Here is a 22,452-nt window from a genome sequence, read left to right on the forward strand (position 1 = left end):
TGTGATGAGATACCTGCTGTTTTGTGGTGTGTACCCACCTCATTCAAGTTCCCGTGCTGGCCAGTTCTTACCAGGATGACCCACTAAGTTTTGTTTCCTTGGTCTCTCCCTTGGTGACCATTCATCAACTCCATTTCATTTGGACTTTGTTTTCGGTATCCATTGCAAAGTAACTTTTGTCTCTGAAGTGTAAAATTTTCTTCCTATAAATAATCAAGAGTTTTTTGATCTTTGCATCCAGCTTCAACTCTCCTTGTACCCCCTTGGCCGCCTTCTTTTCTTTCCTTAGGAAGTTTTAGAATAAGTTCCTACCCTACAACCATTGGAATTTAGCCCTCTCAGTTAACTGCATTCACGTTCAGATAAACCTAATTTATCTCAATGAAGCCTATTTATGAGACTAGGTAGTGTTCTGAATTTTGCTGTATTGTAAACAATAGATATTGTAAGTCATTTAGTGAAAATAGCTATTTTCTGATAGGACTAAATATGTTTACTCTTTTGTGGTTCAGCTATTACAAGTATCTGCTACATTTTTTAGTCTTAACATAAAGCTTTCTATATGTACCAGGCTTCAGATATTTTTTATTTCCTTTTGGTTTTGTGCCTCTGAAAAGAGAAGGGTGGTGAGAATCTCAAGCCCCACATTTACTTGTTTGTGGCCCAGATTTGGGGTGACGTGGAGGATGCTTAGTGGTAGAACTACTAAATAAATTAGCATAAGTCTGGTTTGAGAGAGCACTCAAGACTTTCTTGTATAAGTAGATTATTTTTTCTTCCTGCTTTGAAACAGAGAACATTTTGTAAGAAAATAAAATGCGAATAAAGATGAGGCAGAGGGAGAAGGGAGCAGTGGAGGAGGAGTTAAAACAGGTTCTTTTTTTGCTCTTCTTTTGATGACCTTTTTTTTTTTTTTTTTAATCTATCCGTTGACCTGTTGAGGAAAATTTAAACAGACTCTCTTCTCTACAGGATAGACCCTGTTCCTAAGGCTATCATATTGGAAGGTCATAATGAAATTTGTAGAAGGAGTTTGTTGTTCAGTCGCTCAGCCGTGTCCGACTCTTGCGACTCCATGGACTATAGTAAGCCTGGCTGTGAAATTTCGTAGACAAGAATACTGGAGTAGGTTGTCATTTCCTTCTCCAGGGGATCTTCCCGACCTAGGGATCAAACCTGTGTCTCCTGCATTGCAGGCAGGTTCTTACCACTGAGCCACCATGGCTTTACTCTGTAGATGTGGCCATGTAAAACTCAGGTTTAATTTTCACATGGTATTTCACAACACCTTAAAAGCCCTATTAATCTTTGTTGTTGTTGTTAACAGGAGTTTTTGCATGAGCATCATTATTTTGCTTCTATTAGTTATTTTCCCCACCTTTCCTCAAGCCTTCAAGCCTCAAGTCTGATTATTTGGGGATTTTCAAGAAGAATATGTTACCTGTAGTTAAAAAGCAAAGTATTCAGTAGATAGAAGTCTTTAAGAGTACAAAATACTTTTCTTTGTAAAGTATTTCAATTCAAATACTATCTTTGAATTGTTACTTTAGACCATGAAGGCCTGTGAGAGAGAGGAATCTGGACTTAGTCATGTACATGATAACTTTATGTGATAACTTGCTTTCAAAATACAGAATAATGCTTTAAATTTTCAGGAAATATTTACTGGAACCCATGCTGCATGGGCCCAAACAGTCGTTCAAACTGCTGTTCTCTATGCCTGAAGACAAGTTTTTATTTCCATATTCCAACGCCCAACAATTCATATCACTGTAAAAGATGGAGTAGGTGCTCAGGGCTGTGCAAAGTCAGTGTGGTGCAGACAGTGATAAACAGGGAGGACTCCAGCATTGACCTCACGTACTCTAATCAAGGAGCTCCAGACACTGCTCTCCACCCATATTTTGATGTGTAGACTTATCACATGTGTTATTTTAGTAGTAAAATTTTGAATATTGCTAAAAATAAAATGCATAGAAGTTTAAATGTTAATAAGTCTCAAGTGTCAAATTTTCTGGGGGTACAAATGTTAATTAACTAATAAGGGAAATATTTCTGACTTGATTTTATGAAAATCAAGCTCACTGTTTCAGTTAATCAATTTGTTTGGAAGGTTTGTTTCTGAGGCTGATAAAATAATCAATAGGAAGGCATAGGATTGCTGTTTTAGAGAATACTGAAATTTAGGGATGAGAAATGCCTCCAGAGGATGTTTAAAATATACAGAGCAAGGAACTGGAGTTGTCAAATTGCTGTAGGTCATTATACATTGCATTTCTCACCCAAGAAGAAATTGCATCAGCAGATAATCTCCTGAGCACTGTTATTTGGACGGCACTGAGATGAACGGTTGTTTCACTTGTTGTTAAGCTCCCCACCTCCACCCCTAGCTGCCTGGAACTGTGCATGTTATGGGAGGCCATGTGACAGTGATCCTTGGTTTTGTTCATTTAGCCTGTCAAAACAATTTTATGTAGGTGGAAAGAAATGAATGAAATGAATAGAGTGGGTTAGCTGCATCAGCTCTCATTTACACCGAAGGTAATGAGTGTTACAGTAGGGATAGTGTATCAAGCCCCCAGAAATACCCAGTTTGATAATGTTGGAGAAAAAGATGCCAAAAAGCAACAGCTGTGGTAATCTGCTTGAAATTTTCTTTGATACTTACAGTTAGAAATAGGGACTTCCCTAGTGGTTAAGACTCTGCTCCTAATGCAGGGACCTTGAGTTCAGTCCCTGGTCAGGGAACTAAGATCTCACATGCTGCGTGATGTGGCCAGAAAATAAAATAAAAAATAAATTTTACCATTGACTTCATGATAATTTGATTGTCAGTTAGCAGTGTTTAAGTGTCCAAGTCTTTTTTTTTAATACAACTTTTAAAGGTTACAGTCCATTTACAGTTATTAAAAAATATTGGTTGTGTTTCCTGTGTTGTACAACACATCTATGTAGCCTGTCATATATGCAGTAGTTTGTACTTCCCATCCCCGCCATGCCATACTGGCCCCCTCCCCCGCTGGTAACCACAAGTGTGTTCTCTGTATCTGTGAGTTTACTTCTTTTTTGTTATATTTGACAAATGATAGTATTTAAACAATGTATACTCCTTCTGTTTTACCTTCAACTATAATTTATAATTCAGTAAAGTGCCTAGTTCTTTTCAGTGGTCCCTAGTTAATAACAAATATCAACATGGCTCTTCTGAGAAGAAAAATGTTCTAGGAGCTATATAAAAATTAAGATATGTTTGTCTAGTTTAGTGAATGGAACATGAGCTGTGAATCAAATCTTCATTTAATTTGTGCTTCTGTGAATTTGAGGAAGACTAAATTTCTGTATCTCATGGGTTTTCTGAGAATGGGAACAGAAGTACAACCACCAGTTAGTGCAAATAGCAAACACTTGACAAATATTAATTAAAAAGCCCCAGGTGTTCTTATGGTCTGTGTGCTTGTGTTAGTTTTGATCTCTTTTACATTGTTTTACAAATTCTTGTGGGTGCTAAAATAGTATAGTTCTCTGAGATATGAAATTGTCCTAGATTAAGAAGTCCTAGAGCAAGTTAACAGATTATTGAAAGAAACACCAAATTACTTGGTTGGACTTTTTCTCTACTTAGTTGGTAATCTATATTCATAGTTTTTTTTAATCTATATTAATATTTGGGTGTGGTGAGTGTTACATTGCTGCCCATGAGCTTTTCTCTAGCTGCAGCAAGTGGGGGCTACTTTATGGCGTGTGGGCTTTTCATTGTGGTGGCCTCTCTTGTTGCAGAGCACAGGCTCTAGGGCCTGAGGGCTTTAGTAGTTACTAGGTGCTGGCTCAGTGGTTGCTGCAGGTGCTCTCAGTAATTGTGGCTTACGGGCTTAGTTGCTCCTCGGGATGTAGAAATCTTCCTGAACCAGGAATCAAACCAATGTCCCCTGCATTCCAAGTTAACCTCTAGACCACCAGGGAAGTCCTGTGCTCATATTTCTAATGTTAAAGACTTAAAGCAAGATTCCCTTAAAATAAGTCATCAGTAGCTTTCAGGGAGGATAAAAATCTATAATAGACACATAAAATAGTCTCCATTTACAGTATAGATGACTTTGAGGCAAAATTAGATAAAAATTGCATTCAGAGTATTTATTCTGTAGAAGAAAATTGGTTGTAGATTTTTGTTGAGTAAGACGTCCCTGTTTTGTTACTAGCGTGCCCCCCCCTTTATATTTTCCTATAAATGAGTAGTTGGCAGACTTTTTACAATAGCTTTTAACAAATCCTTTAAAAAATCAAAATGATGGCAGCCTTGACCTTTGCAGATGGGTCGTAGTGTTTGAGTTGTGTTTTACTGAGTCTCAGAGGCCCAAATTTAATCCTTACCTTTCTTTTTTAAGTCATAAGAATTTTTTTTATTCCTGAGGAAATGCTAACTACTTGTGAAGAATGTACACACACTTTATTTTTTGGAAAGCACATTCATGAATTCACTTAACACATGGCAGTTGAACAATGCTAGATTGTCAGATGCTAAAGATAGAACACTGAAAAGGCATTTTGTCACTGCTTTTAGAAAAAGCCTCACTGTAATATTACTTGTGACTAAGAGCTCTGAAAGAGGCATATAGATGGTTCATGTCACTGTACAGCTAGGCGGAAGGGGATGATTTAACCTAGAGTAGGGGGCAGTCAACAGTGCTATCCCTGTGTGAATGACTGGACTTTAACCGGGCATAAAAGCTCCATGGAAGGGCATCCTGTATAGAAGGAAGCATGTGTGAGGGACCTGAATGGGAAGAAGCTGCCATGCTTGAGAAGGGAAACCTGAGAGTGACAAGAAAAAGGCTCTAAGAGTGGGCAAGGATTGTATCATGTAGGGCATTGTAGGTTGTAGGGGTTTTCCACCTTTATCCTAAAGGCTGCAGAAAGCTATTAGAGAGTTTTAAACAGGATTATGACATACGGTACTTCACCGAGTCTAAGATTCCAATTGTATGATGTACTCTAATTTCAGAGATGTTAAAAATGTGGAAAATGACATTTCTAAGAATCAATGAAGTGGTCATACCATAGAATTGATTAAATTGATGTTAAAATATTCTGACTGTATTTGGATAGAGTGGAATACACATTGTACAGGGGTAATAAGATTAGATGTGTGGAAACAGCTAGTAGGTTTACTGCAGAAATCCAGAGGGAGATCGTGACAGCTTGAATGAAATAGGATGGTGGCAGTAGAGAAAGACATGAATAAATTACTTTGGTTTGAGTTTTCTGGAGAAAAGGTTTACAAGTCTTGTATACATTAAAATACTCGTGGATATCATAAAAACAATCTTTAAGTAGATTTTAAATCAAAATTTAAGTAACAATGTAGAGTGCTTATGCCACAGTCTTGGTTAACCTCTAGTGACAAGTTTCTGGCTATACCAGTTGAGAGAAAACATTTTGTTTACTACTAAGTACTGTAAACTACCTTATCCTGTACAATGTAAATTCCAAGTTTCAGCTGCAGTGGTCTACTATAAGTGATGCACTTTCCAGAGGCTCTAAACTCTGGTTGAATAAACACATTTAAGTTAGTTTATATCTCGTAGCTCAAGGTTATTAAAGTTCTGAGCCTCCTTGCCTCCAGTCTATATCCTGCATTTCCAAGTTTACCTTTAGCACTTTCTACAGACTCTTGCGTTCTTAAGCAATTCAGGTATTCTAACACTAGAGCTCCATGCCCATGATCTCAGTGCTTAGGGTAGCCTGCTATGGTGAGGACAACACTAGCTTGTGCACACAGAATTGGGTCTTATAGCGAGTACTTGCTCTCCAAGTACTCTTTTCATAAATACAAATAAAAGTATTTTCTCTTTTTAATATCTAATGAAGTTAATGCCTCTGCCTCTTACATTGGAAGGTCTAGACTAGCAGGAAACTTGTCTCTTAGGTTTGTCGTATCCTATTGCCTGACATGGGGTACTCAAGTATTTAAAATTTAATCAACCATTTATGAGGAGATATAATAATCGCTAAAACTGAAATGAATGTTGCATGTCTCAGAAAATAAGAGTACTTATCAAGACAAGTAGACTATATATTGGAAATATAAAAATTAAATATTACTTAATGGTAGGTAGAATATTATAATTCATTTGGCTCGTGTGTGATTAGTCTTCTGATTGTTCTGAGAGTAGATCAACATTACAGTTTCTTTAAGTTTTCATAATTCAGCAGTAATGTATGAGAGTCAACAGGTGATCTAGGTTTTCTTTTTTGAATAGTGTCCTGAAATGACATGTAAGAATGTATGGTAAACTATTTTTTTAATAAAACATACATTAATAAGCACTATTGTCAGTAAATGAAAAATGAAACAAGCTGAAAATTCTTCCCACTGTATAATACCAGATACTTTGAAAATTTTAATGAGACGAACTACAAAATCCTATCCTTTTAAATGCATAGTTGAGCTTATGGGGATGTCAGGATGATTTCCAAGGTTTAAAAACAAGAAACTAGAAACCAGAGTAGGAAAAGTGAATTGACACTGGGGTTTTTCTGGGACAGTTGCCAGTCTTGTTGACTAAGAGGCATGGTTTAAAAGGAAAGATATACCCATTTGAATGCAGAGTTCCAAAGAATAGCAAGGAGAGATGAGAAAGCCTTCCTCAGTGATCAGTGCAAAGAAATAGAAGAAAACAGTAGAACGGGAAAGACTAGAGATCTGTTCAAGAAAATTAGAGCTACCAAGGGAACATTTCATGTTAAGATGGGCTCGATAAAGGACAGAAATGGAATGGAACTAACAGAAGCACAAGATGTTAAGAAGAGATGGCAAGAATACACAGAAGAACTATACAAAAAAGACCTTCATGACCCAGGTAATCATGATGGTGTGATCACTCACCTAGAGTGAGACATCCTGGAATGTGAAGGCACGTGGGCCTTAGGAAGCATCACTACAAACAAAGCTAGTGGAGATGATGGAATTCCAGTGGAGTTATTTCAAATCCCAAAAGATGATGCTGTGAAAGTGCTGCACTCAATATGCCAGCAAATTTGGAAAACTCAGCAGTGGCCAGAGGACTGGAAAGGTCAGTTTTCATTCTAATCCCAAAGAAAAGTAATGCCAAAGAATGCTCAAATTACCACACAATGGCACTCATCTCACACACTAGCAAAATAATGCTCAAAATTCTCCAAGCCAGGCTCCAACAGTACGGGAACCATGAAATTCCAGAGGTTCAAGCTGGTTTTAGAAAAGGCAGAGGAACCAGAGATCAAATTGCCAATATCCGCTGGATCATCAAAAAGCAACAGAGTTCCAGAAAAACACCTATTTCTGCTTTATTGACTATGCCAAGGCCTTTGACTGTGTGGATCACCACAAACTGTGGAAAATTATAAAAGAGGTGGGAATACCAGACCACCTAAACCTGCCTCTTGAGAAATCTGTGTGCAGGTCAGGAAGCAACAGTTAGAACTGGGCATGGAACAACGGGCTGGTTCCAAATAGGAAAAGGAGTATGTCAAGTATGTCACCCTGCTTATTTAACTTATATGCTAGTATATGACGAGAAATGCTGGGCTGGATGAAGCACAAGCTGGAGTCAAGACTGCCGGGAGAGATATCAGTAACCTCAGATATTCAGATGACACCACCCTTATGGCAGAAAGCAAAGAAGAACTAAAGAGCCTCTTGATGAAAGTGAAAGAGGAGAGTGAAAAAGTTGGCTTAAAGCTCAACATTCAGAAAACTAAGATCATGGCATCTGGTCCCATCACTTCATGGGAAATAGATGGGGAAATAGTGTCAGACTTTATTTTTTGGGGCTCCAAAATCACTGCAGCCATGAAATTAAAAGACACTTACTCCCTTGGAAGAAAAGCTGTGACCAGCCTAGACAGCATATTGAAAAGCAGAGACATTACTTTGCCAACAAATGTCCGTCTAGTCAAAGGTATGGTTTTTCCAGTGGTCATGGATGGATGTGAGAGTAGGACTGTAAAGAAAGCTGAGCACTGAAGAATTGATGCTTTTGAACTGTGGTGTTGGAGAAGACTCTTGAGAGTCCCTTGGACTGCAAGGAGATCCAGCCAGTCCATCCTGAAGGAAATCAGTCATTCATTGGAAGGACTGATGGTTAAGCTGAAACTCCAATATTTTGGCAGCCTGATGTGAAGAACTGACTTATTTGAAAAGACCCTGATACTGAGAAAGATTGAAGGCAGGAGGAGAAGGGAACGATAGAGAATGAGGTGGTAGATGGCATCACCAACTCAATGGACATGAGTTTGAGTAAACTCCGGGAGTTGGTGATGGACAGGGATTACTGCCATGCTGCAGTCCATGGATTGCAAAGAGTCGGACATGACTGAACGACTGAACTAAACTTATGGTTTTATCATCTCCCCAAGAATAGATGAAATCTCAAGCCCAAGCAGGTATTGGAATTGAGATCCAGTAAACTTGTTCCTTAAAGAGGAATGTGTGTGCTGAGTCGCTTCAGTCATGTCTGACTTTGTGACCCCATGGACTGTAGCCCACCAGGCTCTTCTGTCCTTGGGATTCTCCAGGCATGAATACTAGACTGGGTTGCCATGCCCTCCTCCAGGGGATCTTCCTGACCCAGGGATCAAACCCACGTCTCTTTCATCTCCTGCATTGACAGGTGGGTTCTTTACTGCTAGCGCCCCCTGGGAAGCTCTAAAGAGGAACAACACCTTTAATATAAAGACAGACTAGAGAAAATTTCAGTTTCCGAGTCAGGGAAACAACAGTTTTTCCCAAGTCACGTGAAAAAAAGTTTACCCTGAGAATTCATGGTCTGGGAGCTATGTTCATGCAAGTATGAGATAAGGATTTGAATTTGGATTACTTGGAAGTCACAAAGAGTCCAGCAAGACCGAATGATTAATAGTGTCACTTTTCACTTTTACATGGAATGATAGCACTGCAGTGCCAGGCATGGCCCCTTTGAAAAGCAGTTTGTTAATACCTGTTCCCTGTGATCCAGCAATTCTACTGCTAGCTTAGCCTAACAGATGTATTTACTGGGTTTTTTATGCCCCAGAAGGCTTCAATAATGAAAGCTAGAATAATGTTTTAGGTTCATATAATAAAATACATAGTATATTGAAAACAAATTGTATTAAAATAGTTATTAAACCTTTTGAATTTGTGATATAGTATGTATTATTAATGTATATATTTATAAGCTCTCCTAGAAGATCTAATGACTAGCGTAATTTCACAGAATGCCTAGTGTGGTATTTTAAGATAGGGATGGTATATCTAATCAGGGTAGTAGTAGTAGTAGTGGAAGTCGGTCCTAGTACTGGCGGATTGAACCCAGGTCTCCTCCATTGCAGTCAGATTCTTTACCAGCTGAGCCACGGGAGCCACTCTAAGAATACTGGAGTGGGTAGCCTGTTCCTTTTCCAACGGATCTTCCCAACCCACGAATCAAACTGGGATCTCCTACATTGCAGGCGGATTCTTTACCAAGAATTATTTAAGGGCAGCAATGGGAAAGGCTATCTAGTTACACAGGAGAGTTTACATTATGTCTTTAGTGTTTAGACACATTATGTTATTGTATGCCTGGAATAGTTTGTTAAAATATGTATTACGTGCTTTGGTAGTTGACAGTTTCAACTTTAATTTACAGGGCAATGCAGAGTTTGTGTGTATGGTGCTTTGTCAAAGGAAGAACATCAGATTAAGTGCTTTTCTCCATTTACCTCAGATAAGAAGTGAATTAACCCGTAAAGTGCCAGGCACTTTAAATATGTGATAGAAACATGCCTAGTAGATTACTTCTTACAACAGTCCTATGAGGTGAAGGCATACGCAGTCATCCCTCAATTTCCTTGGGGAGGAGAGGGGAGAAATTTAGATCTCACTACTTCCAAAATGCAATCTTGTTTCATTATTAAATTGCATGTCTCTGTCAATAGGTGACTTACATTGGAATTGGTAAAATAACTGTACCTAAACACCGTGTATCTGAAGCACACATTAACTGTGAAGATAGTAAAATAATCTCAAGCATGACCTTATAATTTAGAGTTTTCTTAAACACACTTTAGCCTGTTCTCATACTCCCCATAACAGGCTGATTAAGTTATTATTAGTAACTTCAGTGTTAGGATGTTTTATTTTAACATTGTTGGTCATTATAATATAGTCCATGTTTAGCATCTAAGTGTGACTATGTGGCTTGGTGTGTTTTTTTATTTTAAACCATATTCTGTGTCTTCTTTTTTTTTTTTAAGTTTCAGATATACAGCAAAGTGATTCAGTTATACATATACATGTATCCATTTTCAAGTTCTTTTCCCTTTTGGTTTATTACAGAATATTGAGCAGAGTTCTCTGTGTTATACAGTAGGTCCGTTGGTTATCTGTTTTAAATATGGTAGTGTATACCTATTAGTCCCAAACTCCTAATCTTAAACCATATTCTCTTTTGCTGTTTGATTATAGGATCGAAAGTTAACAAAGTCTGAGAGGCAGCGATTTAAAGAAGAGGCTGAAATGTTAAAGGGTCTTCAGCATCCCAATATTGTTCGATTCTATGATTCCTGGGAATCCACAGTAAAGGGAAAGAAGTGCATAGTATTGGTGACTGAACTGATGACATCCGGAACTCTTAAAACGTAAGTTTATCAATGTTAGAAAAGCTGACCAGGAAATAGAAGAGAACTTGAATCTCTTATTTCAGGCCCTATCAGTTCTTGTTGCCCAGCATCCTAAGGAGGAAATGTTAGTATGGGAGCACATACCCTGCTCACAAGGTTCTCTGGTGTATAAAGTGGTCTGGTAGGAGATCCAACCAGTCCATTCTGAAGGAGATCAGCCCTGGGATTTCTTTGGAAGGAATGATGCTAAAGCTGAAACTCCAGTACTTTGGCCCCCTCATGCGAAGAGTAGACTCATTGGAAAAGACTCTGATGCTGGGAGGGATTGGGGGCAGGAGGAGAAGGGGACGACAGAGGATGAGATGGCTGGATGGCATCACTGACTCGGTGGACATGTCTGAGTGAACTCTGGGAATTGATGATGGACAGGGAGGCCTGGCATGCTGCGAGTCATGGGGTTGCAAGGAGTTGGATACGACTGAGCGACTGAGCTGAACTGAAGTATTAACTGAGATGGAGTCGCAGAGTAAGCCTAGTTACTTTTAAGTCATGGTGAATGACGTTTCTAAAGTTGAGTGGCTGAGAGATCAGAAATCAAGTGACAAGGTAGCCCTCTAGTGGTTGAAATGAAGCTGAAGCTTATTGACAAGTTTTACCGATTTATCACTTCATGTTGGGCAGTTTTTGCTATGTCTTTGCAAATTTGTACTGAATGCCAATTGTATTGTGACATTTATACAGATAATTCAGTTTCCCACAGGAGCATCAGAAATTGAAGCCAAAACAGCTAGATCAGTCACCTCTTCCAGGAATATGGATAGGTCAAGCGTGGATAGCCCTGTATCTCCTGGATGTACCCCATGCCTGTGCTCGTGGATACTCAAAAGTGACATGTGCAAAGCCAACAGATTATCTCCCCCTGCAAATTCTAATTTCCCTTCCAACTTTTCTAATATTTATGGCAACATCTTTATTCTAAGTTGTCCAGGATTCTTCTTATTCACATGTGTCTTTCTTTTCCTAGACTGTGTTCCCTGGTGCTGTACTTGAGACTTGATAAATATTTGAATGAATTAAGGAAATTTGTGAAATTAAGGAAAATTGTGTGATAAGAGTTCTGTGTATCTTCATCTTGAGATTCTTTTTCTGGTTTGAATACTTAGTGGGTTGTCATTCTGTCAGTACACAGTAGTTTTTTAAATCTTGATAAAATTCATACAACATAAAATTATCCTGTTTAAGGTATTCAATTCATTGGTATTTATTACATTTACAATGTTGTATAACCACATCTGTCAAATTCCTAAACATTTTTGGCTCCTTAAAAGAGCACCCCCCCATCACACTCAGTATATTTTCTCTTTAATTTCACACAATTAAGTTTTTAGGCATTTTTCTTTTAAGTTTAACATTCTCTTTCCCCATCATCATCTGTTTCAGTTTCTGAGCCTCATAGCAGAGGCAGCAAGAGGTAAAGTAGAAAGAGCTCTGGACCGTAGTTGGTGTCTGCTCCCTGCTCTGACTTCGGCCAGCTGTGATTTAGGGCAATGAGAGCCCCTTCTCTGGGCCTCAGTGCTCCATGTATAAAGTGCATGGTTGGACTAGACGATCTCTAGGATTTATGGATGGGAAATTTTTTTTTTACTGTGGTAAAAACACATGAAGTTTAATGTCTTCATCATTTTTAAGTGTATATAGGTTAGTACTGTAAGATACATTCATGTTGCTGTGTAAACAAATCTCAAGAATTCTTCATCTTCCAAAACTAAAACCCATCAAACAACTCTCCATTCTCCCTACCGACTATTTTGTCTCTAAGGGTTTATCTGATCAAGATATTTCATATAAATGGAATATAAAATATGTGTCTGTTTTGGCTACTTTCACTTACCATCTTTTCAAGGTTTGTTGTGGCATATATCTGTGCTTTATTCCTTTTTATGACTAAATAGTGTTTTGTGGATAAACCACAATCTGTTTATCCATTCGCTTGCTGATAGATATTTGGGCTGTTTGTACCTTTTGGCTATTGGGAATAATGCTGCTCTGAACATTTGTGTACAAGTGTTTGAGTACCTGGTGTTATTTCTTTTAGATTTATGTTTCTGTGAGTAGAATTGCTGAGTCATATGGTAATTCTCTACCTTTCTGAGGAACCACCAAACTGTTTTCCACAATGGTTGTCTGATTTTACGTTCCTGCTGACACTCAATTCAAAAATGGGCAAGTAATTTCAATAGATATTTCTCCAAAGAAGATACAAAAATAGCCAATACACACATGAAAAGATGCTCAATATCCTGTCATTAGGAAACACAAATGAAAACCACAGTGAGACAACCTGTTAGGATGGCTATTATCAGGGCTTCCCTGAGGATCCAATGGTTAAGAATCTCCCTTGCAATGCTAGGAAGACTGGTTCAATGCCTGGTTCGGGAAAATCCCACCTGCCATTGGTGACTGACCCTGTGTGCCATAACTAATGAGCCAGTACTCTGGAGACCATGGGCTGCAACTGCTGAGCCCACGAGCTGCAGTTAGTAAAGCCAGCATGCCCTAGAGCCTGTGCTTTGCAACAAGAGAAGCTACAGCAGTGAGAAGCCTGTACATTTCAACTAGAGTAACCCCTGCTCACCATAGCTAGAGAAAGCCCACGTGCAGTAACAAAGACCCAGCAACCAAACATAAATAAATTATTTCTTTTTTTAAAGAAAGAATGGCTGTTATCAAAAAGACAGATAACAAGTACTATGAAAAGAAACTGTTGTGCATTGTTGGTGGGGATTAAATTGGTGTAACCACTATGGAAAACAGCACAGAGGCTTCTCAAAAAATTAAAAAATAGGACTACTATATGACCCCACAATTCAGTTTCTGAGTATTTATCCAAAGAAACTGAAACACTGACTTAAAATTATGTACCCACATGTTCATTGCAGCATTATTTACACTAGCTAAGTCATGGAAGCAACCTACATGTCTATTGATGGATAAATGGATAAAGAAAATATGGTATGTATATCTACAATGAAATACTATTCAGCCATGAAGAAGAAAACCTTTCCAAAATCATCAATGGACTCTTGAGAGGGTTGTGCTAATGGAATGAGAAAGACAAATACCATATGAACAACACCAAAAAGCCAAACTTACAGATGACAGAGAACAGATTGGTGATTGCCTGAGGCAGGGGCAGGGGCATGGGAGTATGAAATGGGTGGGTGGACAAAAGGTGCGAACTTTCAGTTGTAAATAAATAAAAGTCTTAAGAATGTAATGTACAGCATGGTGACTACAGTTAATAATACTGTACTGTATATTTGAAAGTTGCTAAGAGAGTAGATCTTAAAAGTTTTCATCACAGTAAAAAAAAAAAGTTGGAGTTTTGTAATGGATTTCAACTAGACTTACTGTGGCGATCATTTCACAATATATACATATTTGAATCATCATGTTGTATACCTTAAACCAATATATGTTAATTACATCTCAATAAAAAAATAGAAGTGGAAAAGAATATGAAAAGGATTATATATATGTATAACGGAGTCACTTTGCTGTGTAGCAAAAATTAAAGCACATTATCAACTATACTTTAATAAAATAAAAAAATAGAATAAGCATATGGTTCAACAATTCCACTTCTTGGTATATACCCAGAAGAATTAAAAGCGGAGTCTTAAAGATGTACACCCGTGTTCATAGCAGCAAAGTGTGGTGTATATGTACAATGGAATATTTTTCAGCCTTTTTAAAAGAGAAGGAAATTTATGGTATATGCTACAACAGGAATGAACTTTAAGGGCATTGTGCTACCTGATATAAGCCAGTCACAGAAAGACAAATACTGTATGATTCCATTTACATGAGATACTTAGCGTAGGCTAATTCATAGAGACAGAAAGTTGGGTGATAGTTGCATGGCCTCAGGGGAAGGGGAAGTGGAGTGTCATTGTTTAAAGGGTATAGCGTTTCAGTTTCATAAGATGAGTTCTGGAGATGGATGGTGGTGATGATTGTGCATAATAATATGAGCATGGCTCCAACAGTAAAGGATGCCCTAAATGTGGGAGACCTAGGTTCAATCACTGGATCGAGAAGATCCCCTGGAGAAGGGAACGGCAACCCACTCCAGTATTCTTCCCTGGAGTATCCCATGGACAGAGGAGCCTTGTGGGCTACAGTCCATGGGGTCGCAGAGTTGGACACAACTGAGTGACTAACACTTCAACACTTCAGGTGGTACAGTTTATGTTCTGCGTATTTATCATACTTTATTTTAGTGGAGGGGGACCAAGTGTGTTGACTTTTCTCAAATAACAGTGTGGAAGAATAGTGTCCAGTTCCTTTTGTGAAGCCAGCATAACCCCAATACCAAAATCTTAAGATACAGCAAAAGAACTTTATAGAGCAGTGTCCGTGAATATAGGTACCAAATTTCTTTACAAAATAGTAGCAAGTTGGATTCTAGCCATCACATTGTTGTTGTTCAGTCGCTCAGTCATAGTAGACTCTGCAACCCCATGGACTGCAGCACGCCAGGCTTCCCTGTCCTTCACTATTTCCCAGAGTTTGTTCAAACTCATGTCCTTTGAGTCAGTGATGCCATCCAGCCATCTCATCCTATGTCGCCTTCTTCTCCTCTTGCCCTTAATCTTTCCCAGCATCAGGGTCTTTTCCAGTGAGTCGTCTCTTCGAATCAGATGGCCCAAGTATTGGAGCTTCAGCTTCAGCGTCAGTCCTTCCAGTGAATATTCAGGATTGATTTCCTTTAGGATTGACTGGTTTGATCTCCTTGCTATCCGTGGGACTTTCAGTATGTCAGTGACAAATAGGGTTTATCCCAGGATCGCCAAGTTGGTTTAACATAGAACGAATTAATGTTTTTCAGCACATTAACAGAATAAAAACTGTATGACCATTTCAGTATATGTGGAAAAAGTATTTGACAAATCAGCATCTATTCCTTACTAAGAACTCTTAGCAGACTAGGGGTGGTAGGAAACTTCCTCAGACTGCTAAGAGCATCCGTGGAAGAGCTTTATACATCACTGCTTCCTGGGAGGTGAGGAACAAAGCACAGATGCCTTTTCACTGCTTATATTCCATATTGTTCTAGAGGGCCTGCCCAGAATAAGAATAGGGAAACCAGGAAAAAGCAAAAAGATGGGAAAGGAAGAAATAAAACTGCTCCTGTTTGCAGATTATGTAATTGTTTACATAGAAAATTCCAGTGATTTTAAACAGATTTAATAAGGTTATAAGATACAAGGTTAATAGACAGTCTGTTATATTTTATCATTTTGTAGGTGTGAAAGAGATACAAGCTAGCCTCATCTTTTTCCCAATATTTTTTCTCTTAAAAAGTCATAATTTTAATTCTTATTTTTCATTGTTTCTTCATGCATATATAAGCTTAAATGTATTTATATATGTGTGTATTCTTTGTTTTTTCTTCAAATTGTAATGAGAGATAATTGACATTTCCCAACATTTTATTCTAAAACCTTCCAATTATACATAAAAGTTGAAAGAATTATATAGTGAACACATAGTCTCTCCCTGGATTCTTTAATTTAGTTAACCTCTGTTATGTCTGCTTTACCAAATATGTTCATCTAGTCATCCCCCTCTTTTTTCACTCCAGATTAAGTTGCAGACATCAGTAAACACTTGAGTACATACACATTTCATCAAAGTTCCAATATTTGTATGCTTGATTTTTCCTTATAATGAAATTTATAAGCAGTGAAAATATTAATCATAGTTCTGTCATTTGATGAGTTTTGATCAAAAGTGTTTTTAAAAAAACAGAACATTTAACATACAGAACATTTCCTTCATTTCAGTAAATGCCTTACTCTTCATTGACAACCTTTTCCTCATCCTCCAGGATTAATTCTTTATATGTTTTTAAACCATAAAAACAACTTAAATCTTAAAAGTTTTCTTTAATTATCTCTTTTTTTTTTTTTTTGAGATGTCAAATGTACTTTATTTTTTTTTTATTTATTTTTTATTTTTTAGTTTTTTATTTTTTAAATTTTAAAATCTTTAATTCTTACATGCATTCCCAAACATGAACCCCCCTCCCACCTCCCTCCCCATAACATCTTTCTGGGTCATCCCCATGCACCAGCCCCAAGCATGCTGCATCCTGCGTCAGACATAGACTGGCGATTCAATTCACATGATAGTATACATGTTAGAATGTCATTCTCCCAAATCATCCCACCCTCTCCCTCTCCCTCTGAGTCCAAAAGTCCGTTATACACATCTGTGTCTCTTTCCCTGTCTTGCATACAGGGTCGTCATTGCCATCTTCCTAAATTCCATATATATGTGTTAGTATACTGTATTGGTGTTTTTCTTTCTGGCTTACTTCACTCTGTATAATCGGCTCCAGTTTCATCCATCTCATCAGAACTGATTCAAATGAATTCTTTTTAACGGCTGAGTAATACTCCATTGTGTATATGTACCACAGCTTTCTTATCCATTCATCTGCTGATGGACATCTAGGTTGTTTCCATGTCCTGGCTACTATAAACAGTGCTGCGATGAACATTGGGGTACATGTGTCTCTTTCAATTCTGGTTTCCTCGGTGTGTATGCCCAGCAGTGGGATTGCTGGGTCATAAGGTAGTTCTATTTGCAATTTTTTAAGGAATCTCCACACTGTTCTCCATAGTGGCTGTACTAGTTTGCATTCCCACCAACAGTGTAGGAGGGTTCCCTTTTCTCCACACCCTCTCCAGCATTTATTGCTTGCAGATTTTTGGATCGCAGCCATTCTGACTGGTGTGAAGTGGTACCTCATTGTGGTTTTGATTTGCATTTCTCTAATAATGAGTGATGTTGAGCATCTTTTCATGTGTTTGTTAGCCATCCGTATGTCTTCTTTGGAGAAATGTCTATTTAGTTCTTTGGCCCATTTTTTGATTGGGTCGTTTATTTTTCTGGAGTTGAGCTGCATAAGTTGCTTGTATATTTTTGAGATTAGTTGTTTGTCAGTTGCTTCATTTGCTATTATTTTCTCCCATTCAGAAGGCTGTCTTTTCACCTTGCTTATATTTTCCTTTGTTGTGCAGAAGCTTTTAATTTTAATTAGATCCCATTTGTTTATTTTTGCTTTTATTTCCAGCATTCTGGGAGGTGGATCATAGAGGATCCTGCTGTGATTTATGTCTGAGAGTGTTTTGCCTATGTTCTCCTCTAGGAGTTTTATAGTTTCTGATCTTACATTTAGATCTTTAATCCATTTTGAGTTTATTTTTGTGTGCGGTGTTAGAAAGTGATCTAGTTTCATTCTTTTACAAGTGGTTGACCAGTTTTCCCAGCACCACTTGTTAAAGAGATTGTCTTTACTCCATTGTATATTCTTGCCTCCTTTGTCAAAGATAAGGTGTCCATATGTGTGTGGATCTTTAATTATCTCTTATCCACCCTCCCCAAGTGAAGCAGAATTTCATTTTTAAATTTGTTTTTAAAATTTCATATTAGATTCTATATTAGCTTTTTAGTTAATCTTCCTTGTGTATATGTGTACATTTTAGGTATTTTTTTCTCAGTTTAAATCTTCAAATCTTTATTTAAATTTAAATCTTTAACTTTTCACAGCATGCTTATGGTTGATACTGTACAATTTCATGCAAAATAAAGAAAACTTGCACAAATATAGGCCCATTTATCTCTAGTACTTATAATTTATGCTATAAGCTTTATGTTATGTATGTCTGTTGTATAGATCCTGTAACACAGTGTTATAAATTTTCCTTTAGGTAGTCACATGTAACATAAAGATAGTGCTAGGAAAGTGTATTCTTTTATATTTACCATTTGTGTGCTTCATTTTTTTCCCTGAGTATTTCCAGATGAAATAGCATCTGACCTCAGTTAGTCAGAAAACTCGATTCTTTTAGTGTTAGTTGGGTTGCTTGTAATCTGCTGCATACACACATATTTGAGAGGTTAGCCAGAGATTTGGGCAGAGTGAATATGCAGAACTTGGAGTACCCCTTCTGTACCTCCTTTCTGGATTCCCCCTCCCCTGCCACCTTTCAGGATTTCTGCTGTCCAACAGAACTTTCTGTGGTGATGGAAATGTTCTGTAATCTGCACCGTCCAAAATGGTGGCCACTTGCCATGTGCAGTTGTTGAGCACTTGAAATGTGACTGGTGCAGCTGGGAGATGACCTTTTTAAGTTTAATGTATCTAATTTATTTAAATATAAATATTCTCATTTGTCTAGCGGGTATGGTATTGGATGGACTTTTATTGTAGAAAGTTGTATTGAACACACTGTTTTAGATGCTACGGTCATCTTGAACTCTGTCCTTGTATTTATTCCTCAGCCAATAAAGCTACAGGCTTGTGTCCAGGTTTGAACAACCTGCACAGACTAGTGCTTGCCCTTTTTTCTCATCTGTCCTCCCTTCCAGTTTGTGCCTGATTCTGATTGGTCTATAGAATCTTCAGGTGTGTGTGTGTTTGCTCGTGCACGTATATTCACTGGAGTTTATATCTGCCTCCAGTAAGGTTTGCTCCACCATTTGCCAGAAGTCAGACTCTACCTCTTGTCAGTCATCTTGGCAGTGATCTAATTTTAAGGAATTTGTTTTTTGTGCTTTATTATCAGAATTTGCTTGCCAACTACTTGTTACCCTATCCCCTTTAACCTTGCTAAAAGTAGTACTAACCTTAGGTTACTGAATCTTAATATTCTAAATTTGATATTCCTATCTCAGATATGCTAGAATTTAATGGAACTCTTCAAAGCAGTAAACACATATCATCGATAACCTGTTTGGTGTACCTTGCCTTCTCTAGGTACCTGAAAAGGTTTAAGGTGATGAAGATCAAAGTTTTGAGAAGCTGGTGCCGTCAGATTCTTAAAGGCCTTCAGTTTCTTCATACTCGAACTCCACCTATTATTCACCGGGATCTTAAGTGTGACAACATCTTTATCACTGGCCCCACAGGCTCAGTCAAGATTGGAGACCTAGGTCTGGCCACCCTGAAGCGGGCTTCTTTTGCCAAGAGTGTGATAGGTATGTTTCACAGGTACCTTGTGAAAGTGACAACTGGCTTTCTGACATTCACTTTATTTAGAAACCTGACTCTGTCAGAGCTTTTATAATGTGAAATAAACCTTCAGAAATTCATAGCTTGAACCCAGGAAGTGATATGGAGTTCTCTGTATTTATGCCTCTAGAAGCATCCTAAAGACAATTGTTGTTTCGTGAAGTGATATGAAGAGAAGTAAGGTGAACTTTGTTGACAAAACCTTATGTAATAGAACTGTCACCTTCCTGGGTCATTTTGTTGATGCTTAGTATCATACACTTATATAATAGATAAACTGTGTTAACTTTCCCCATGAAAGAAATTGAATTTATATATAATTTAGTCTCTGGAAAGGTCTGTTGTATATATTTGTATTCAAAAAAATCTGCCTATTAAAACTATTTTAAAATGTAAAAATATAATGGTTCATTATCAACTTTTTCTTCTGCTCTTCGAAAGATCTGCTTAAAACAGTTCTCTGTCTCAGTACTATTTACACTTTGGTTTGGATGGTTCTTTGTTGTGAGGACTGTCTGGTGTGTTCTCAGATGACTTAACAGCATCTCTGGTCTCTGCTCTCTAGATGCTGGTAGCATGCCCATTTGTCCACCTCCCTCCAGTCGTGACAGCCAGATATGTCCCCTGTGGGGCCAGTTGCCCTCCTCGACAATCATTGGTTTACAGGACAACGCTGTGTGTCAGGACACTGCAGCTGGAAATATAGTTTAATGCCTATTGTTTTATAAGCTTTCCCTTCTGAAGAGGGTGCGACAGTTTGAAAGCTTGAAATCTTCATGAACTCTGTTCTCTCAAAAGGTGATGATGACAGCAGCAAGAAAACTACTCATTTTTAAGTGGGCTAGAATCCTATTTTTAGTAAGAAAGAACATAGAATACCAGTAATTTGCACATCCTGATTAAAACAAATAAGTGTTCTAGGGAGTTATTTAAAGCTAAATTTCCCTTCTGCCTTCCCTGTTGCCTATAAAGAAACAGTTCTTTGATTGTCTTTGGTATGTTAATCTCTGGCCCAAGAGTTTTTTCTTCTTTCTTGTTTAGATTGTATTGTGCAAGCCTGTTCTTAGAAATGTTCTGTAATTTTAGGTATCTGGGCTTAATTTCTTTGAAAACATTGGAAACTTGGTTTGTGGAATCACACACTTCACACTTTTAATTCACTATGAGAACTCAAATACAGACTGAATGGTGTGTGTATAGGGTGTCCCTCACTACATTTCTTACCCCTGCAGTAGATTTGCAAACTACGGGGAGGGTGAGTGGCCTCACAGACATTTACACTATATTTTATTTTTAAAATGCGCTGAATGTCAGGTTGTTTTTTTTTTTAACTGCAAAGCTGCCTTAAAAGTGAAATTGATCAGTGTACTGTTATTGGCAAGAGACTAGCTCTAGATGTTAACTTTACAGCTCTCATACAGTAGGGGGCAGACAAGTATTTTTATCTTTTTAACCTGTCATCCTGTCTTACAGATAGATGCCATTTTCTCTGCTTTACTCTTTGCTGTTCTCTTACCTTTTTCTCCATTTGTTTTCATGTGAGTTATATCAGTTTATCTTTCATGTGAGGCTCTATTTTGACATTGTATAACAGTAATCCACTTGAAACAGTAAATAAACAGATGCGTGGTCCTTTTCTTTTTATAAAGGAATTGCTGTGAGAGGTCTGTGACAGATTTGATGGAGCAGACTAAGGTGATTTCTCTCCTCTCCCCCCACTTCTACCTGTCTTTTATCTTTACCCCTTCCACTTTCTTCTGTCTCACAGGTGAGCCCCTCTGCTGCCCGCCCTCCCCATGAGTACGTCTGCAGTTTCTCCTCACATTGAGTCTGAATCGTTCTTTTAATTTAAGGTACCCCAGAGTTCATGGCCCCTGAGATGTATGAAGAGAAGTACGATGAATCCGTTGATGTTTATGCTTTTGGGATGTGCATGCTCGAGATGGCCACGTCTGAATACCCGTACTCAGAGTGCCAGAACGCTGCACAGATCTACCGTCGAGTGACCAGCGTAAGTCCTGTCAGAACTGACTGGTGATCTTGGGCCATATCTAAGAAGCTGGGTAACGTCAAACCATGCAGAAGGGAACAACAGTAGAAAGCATCACATGGTGTTCACCCCTCATCTCTTTGTGTCTCCTCTTTTCATAAGATCACTGGTCAGATTGCGTTGTGGCCAGCCCACTCCAGATTGGGCTCTTCTAACTAATTGTACCTGGGGTGATCCTGTTTGCAAATAAGATCACATTCTGAGATACTGAGGGTTAGAATTTTAACATATCTTTTTGTGGGGGTGACACTGTTCACCATAATAGCTCATGGGTTCATCCAACAAATATTTAAGTCTCTCTTATGTTCCAGACTTCTTTCTAGACTCTAGATATTGAATATTAGTGCTAAGTAAAAGACAAACCTGTCTATCAAGAGCTCACTACTCAGTGAAGGAGAACAGACAAATAAACCAGACAGTTACCGTAGGGTATAAAAACAGTTTTCCTAGGGTCAGTACGTAACAAAGCATGTAGTGGTTGTGTCTCATTGAGTTTGAACAGGTGAGGAAAATTATGTGAAACAGGGAGCGACTAAGATAATACTGCATGTGAAAAACATCTATAATTTGTGTGTCTGCAGTTTGGAAATAGGAAAAAGAAGAGACAAGGGATAAGGGAGGGAAGGAAAGTTGAGACTGTGCCTGAGCGCCGGGGGAGCCATTGCAGCCGCTGTAAGACGTGGTAGGTGGCATGGGG

At 38.2% G+C, this 22,452-nt stretch overlaps 1 protein-coding gene across 43 annotated transcripts in view; it reads left to right on the forward strand.

Moving 5' to 3' along the window:
* WNK1 (WNK lysine deficient protein kinase 1) overlaps positions 1 to 22,452 on the forward strand; it is a 128,784-nt gene that overhangs the window by 42,816 nt on the left and 63,516 nt on the right. For all 43 annotated transcript variants that reach the window (XM_042247675.2, XM_027968019.3, XM_027968018.3 and 40 more), the window contains exons 2-4: positions 10,466 to 10,638; positions 19,451 to 19,671; positions 21,559 to 21,716. In XM_042247675.2, coding sequence (XP_042103609.1) covers positions 10,466 to 10,638; positions 19,451 to 19,671; positions 21,559 to 21,716 — 552 coding nt within the window. The remainder of the gene's footprint in view (positions 1 to 10,465; positions 10,639 to 19,450; positions 19,672 to 21,558; positions 21,717 to 22,452) is intronic.

This window comes from Ovis aries, chromosome 3 (genome assembly GCF_016772045.2).
Source record: "Ovis aries strain OAR_USU_Benz2616 breed Rambouillet chromosome 3, ARS-UI_Ramb_v3.0, whole genome shotgun sequence".
Taxonomy (NCBI): Eukaryota; Metazoa; Chordata; class Mammalia; order Artiodactyla; family Bovidae; genus Ovis; species Ovis aries.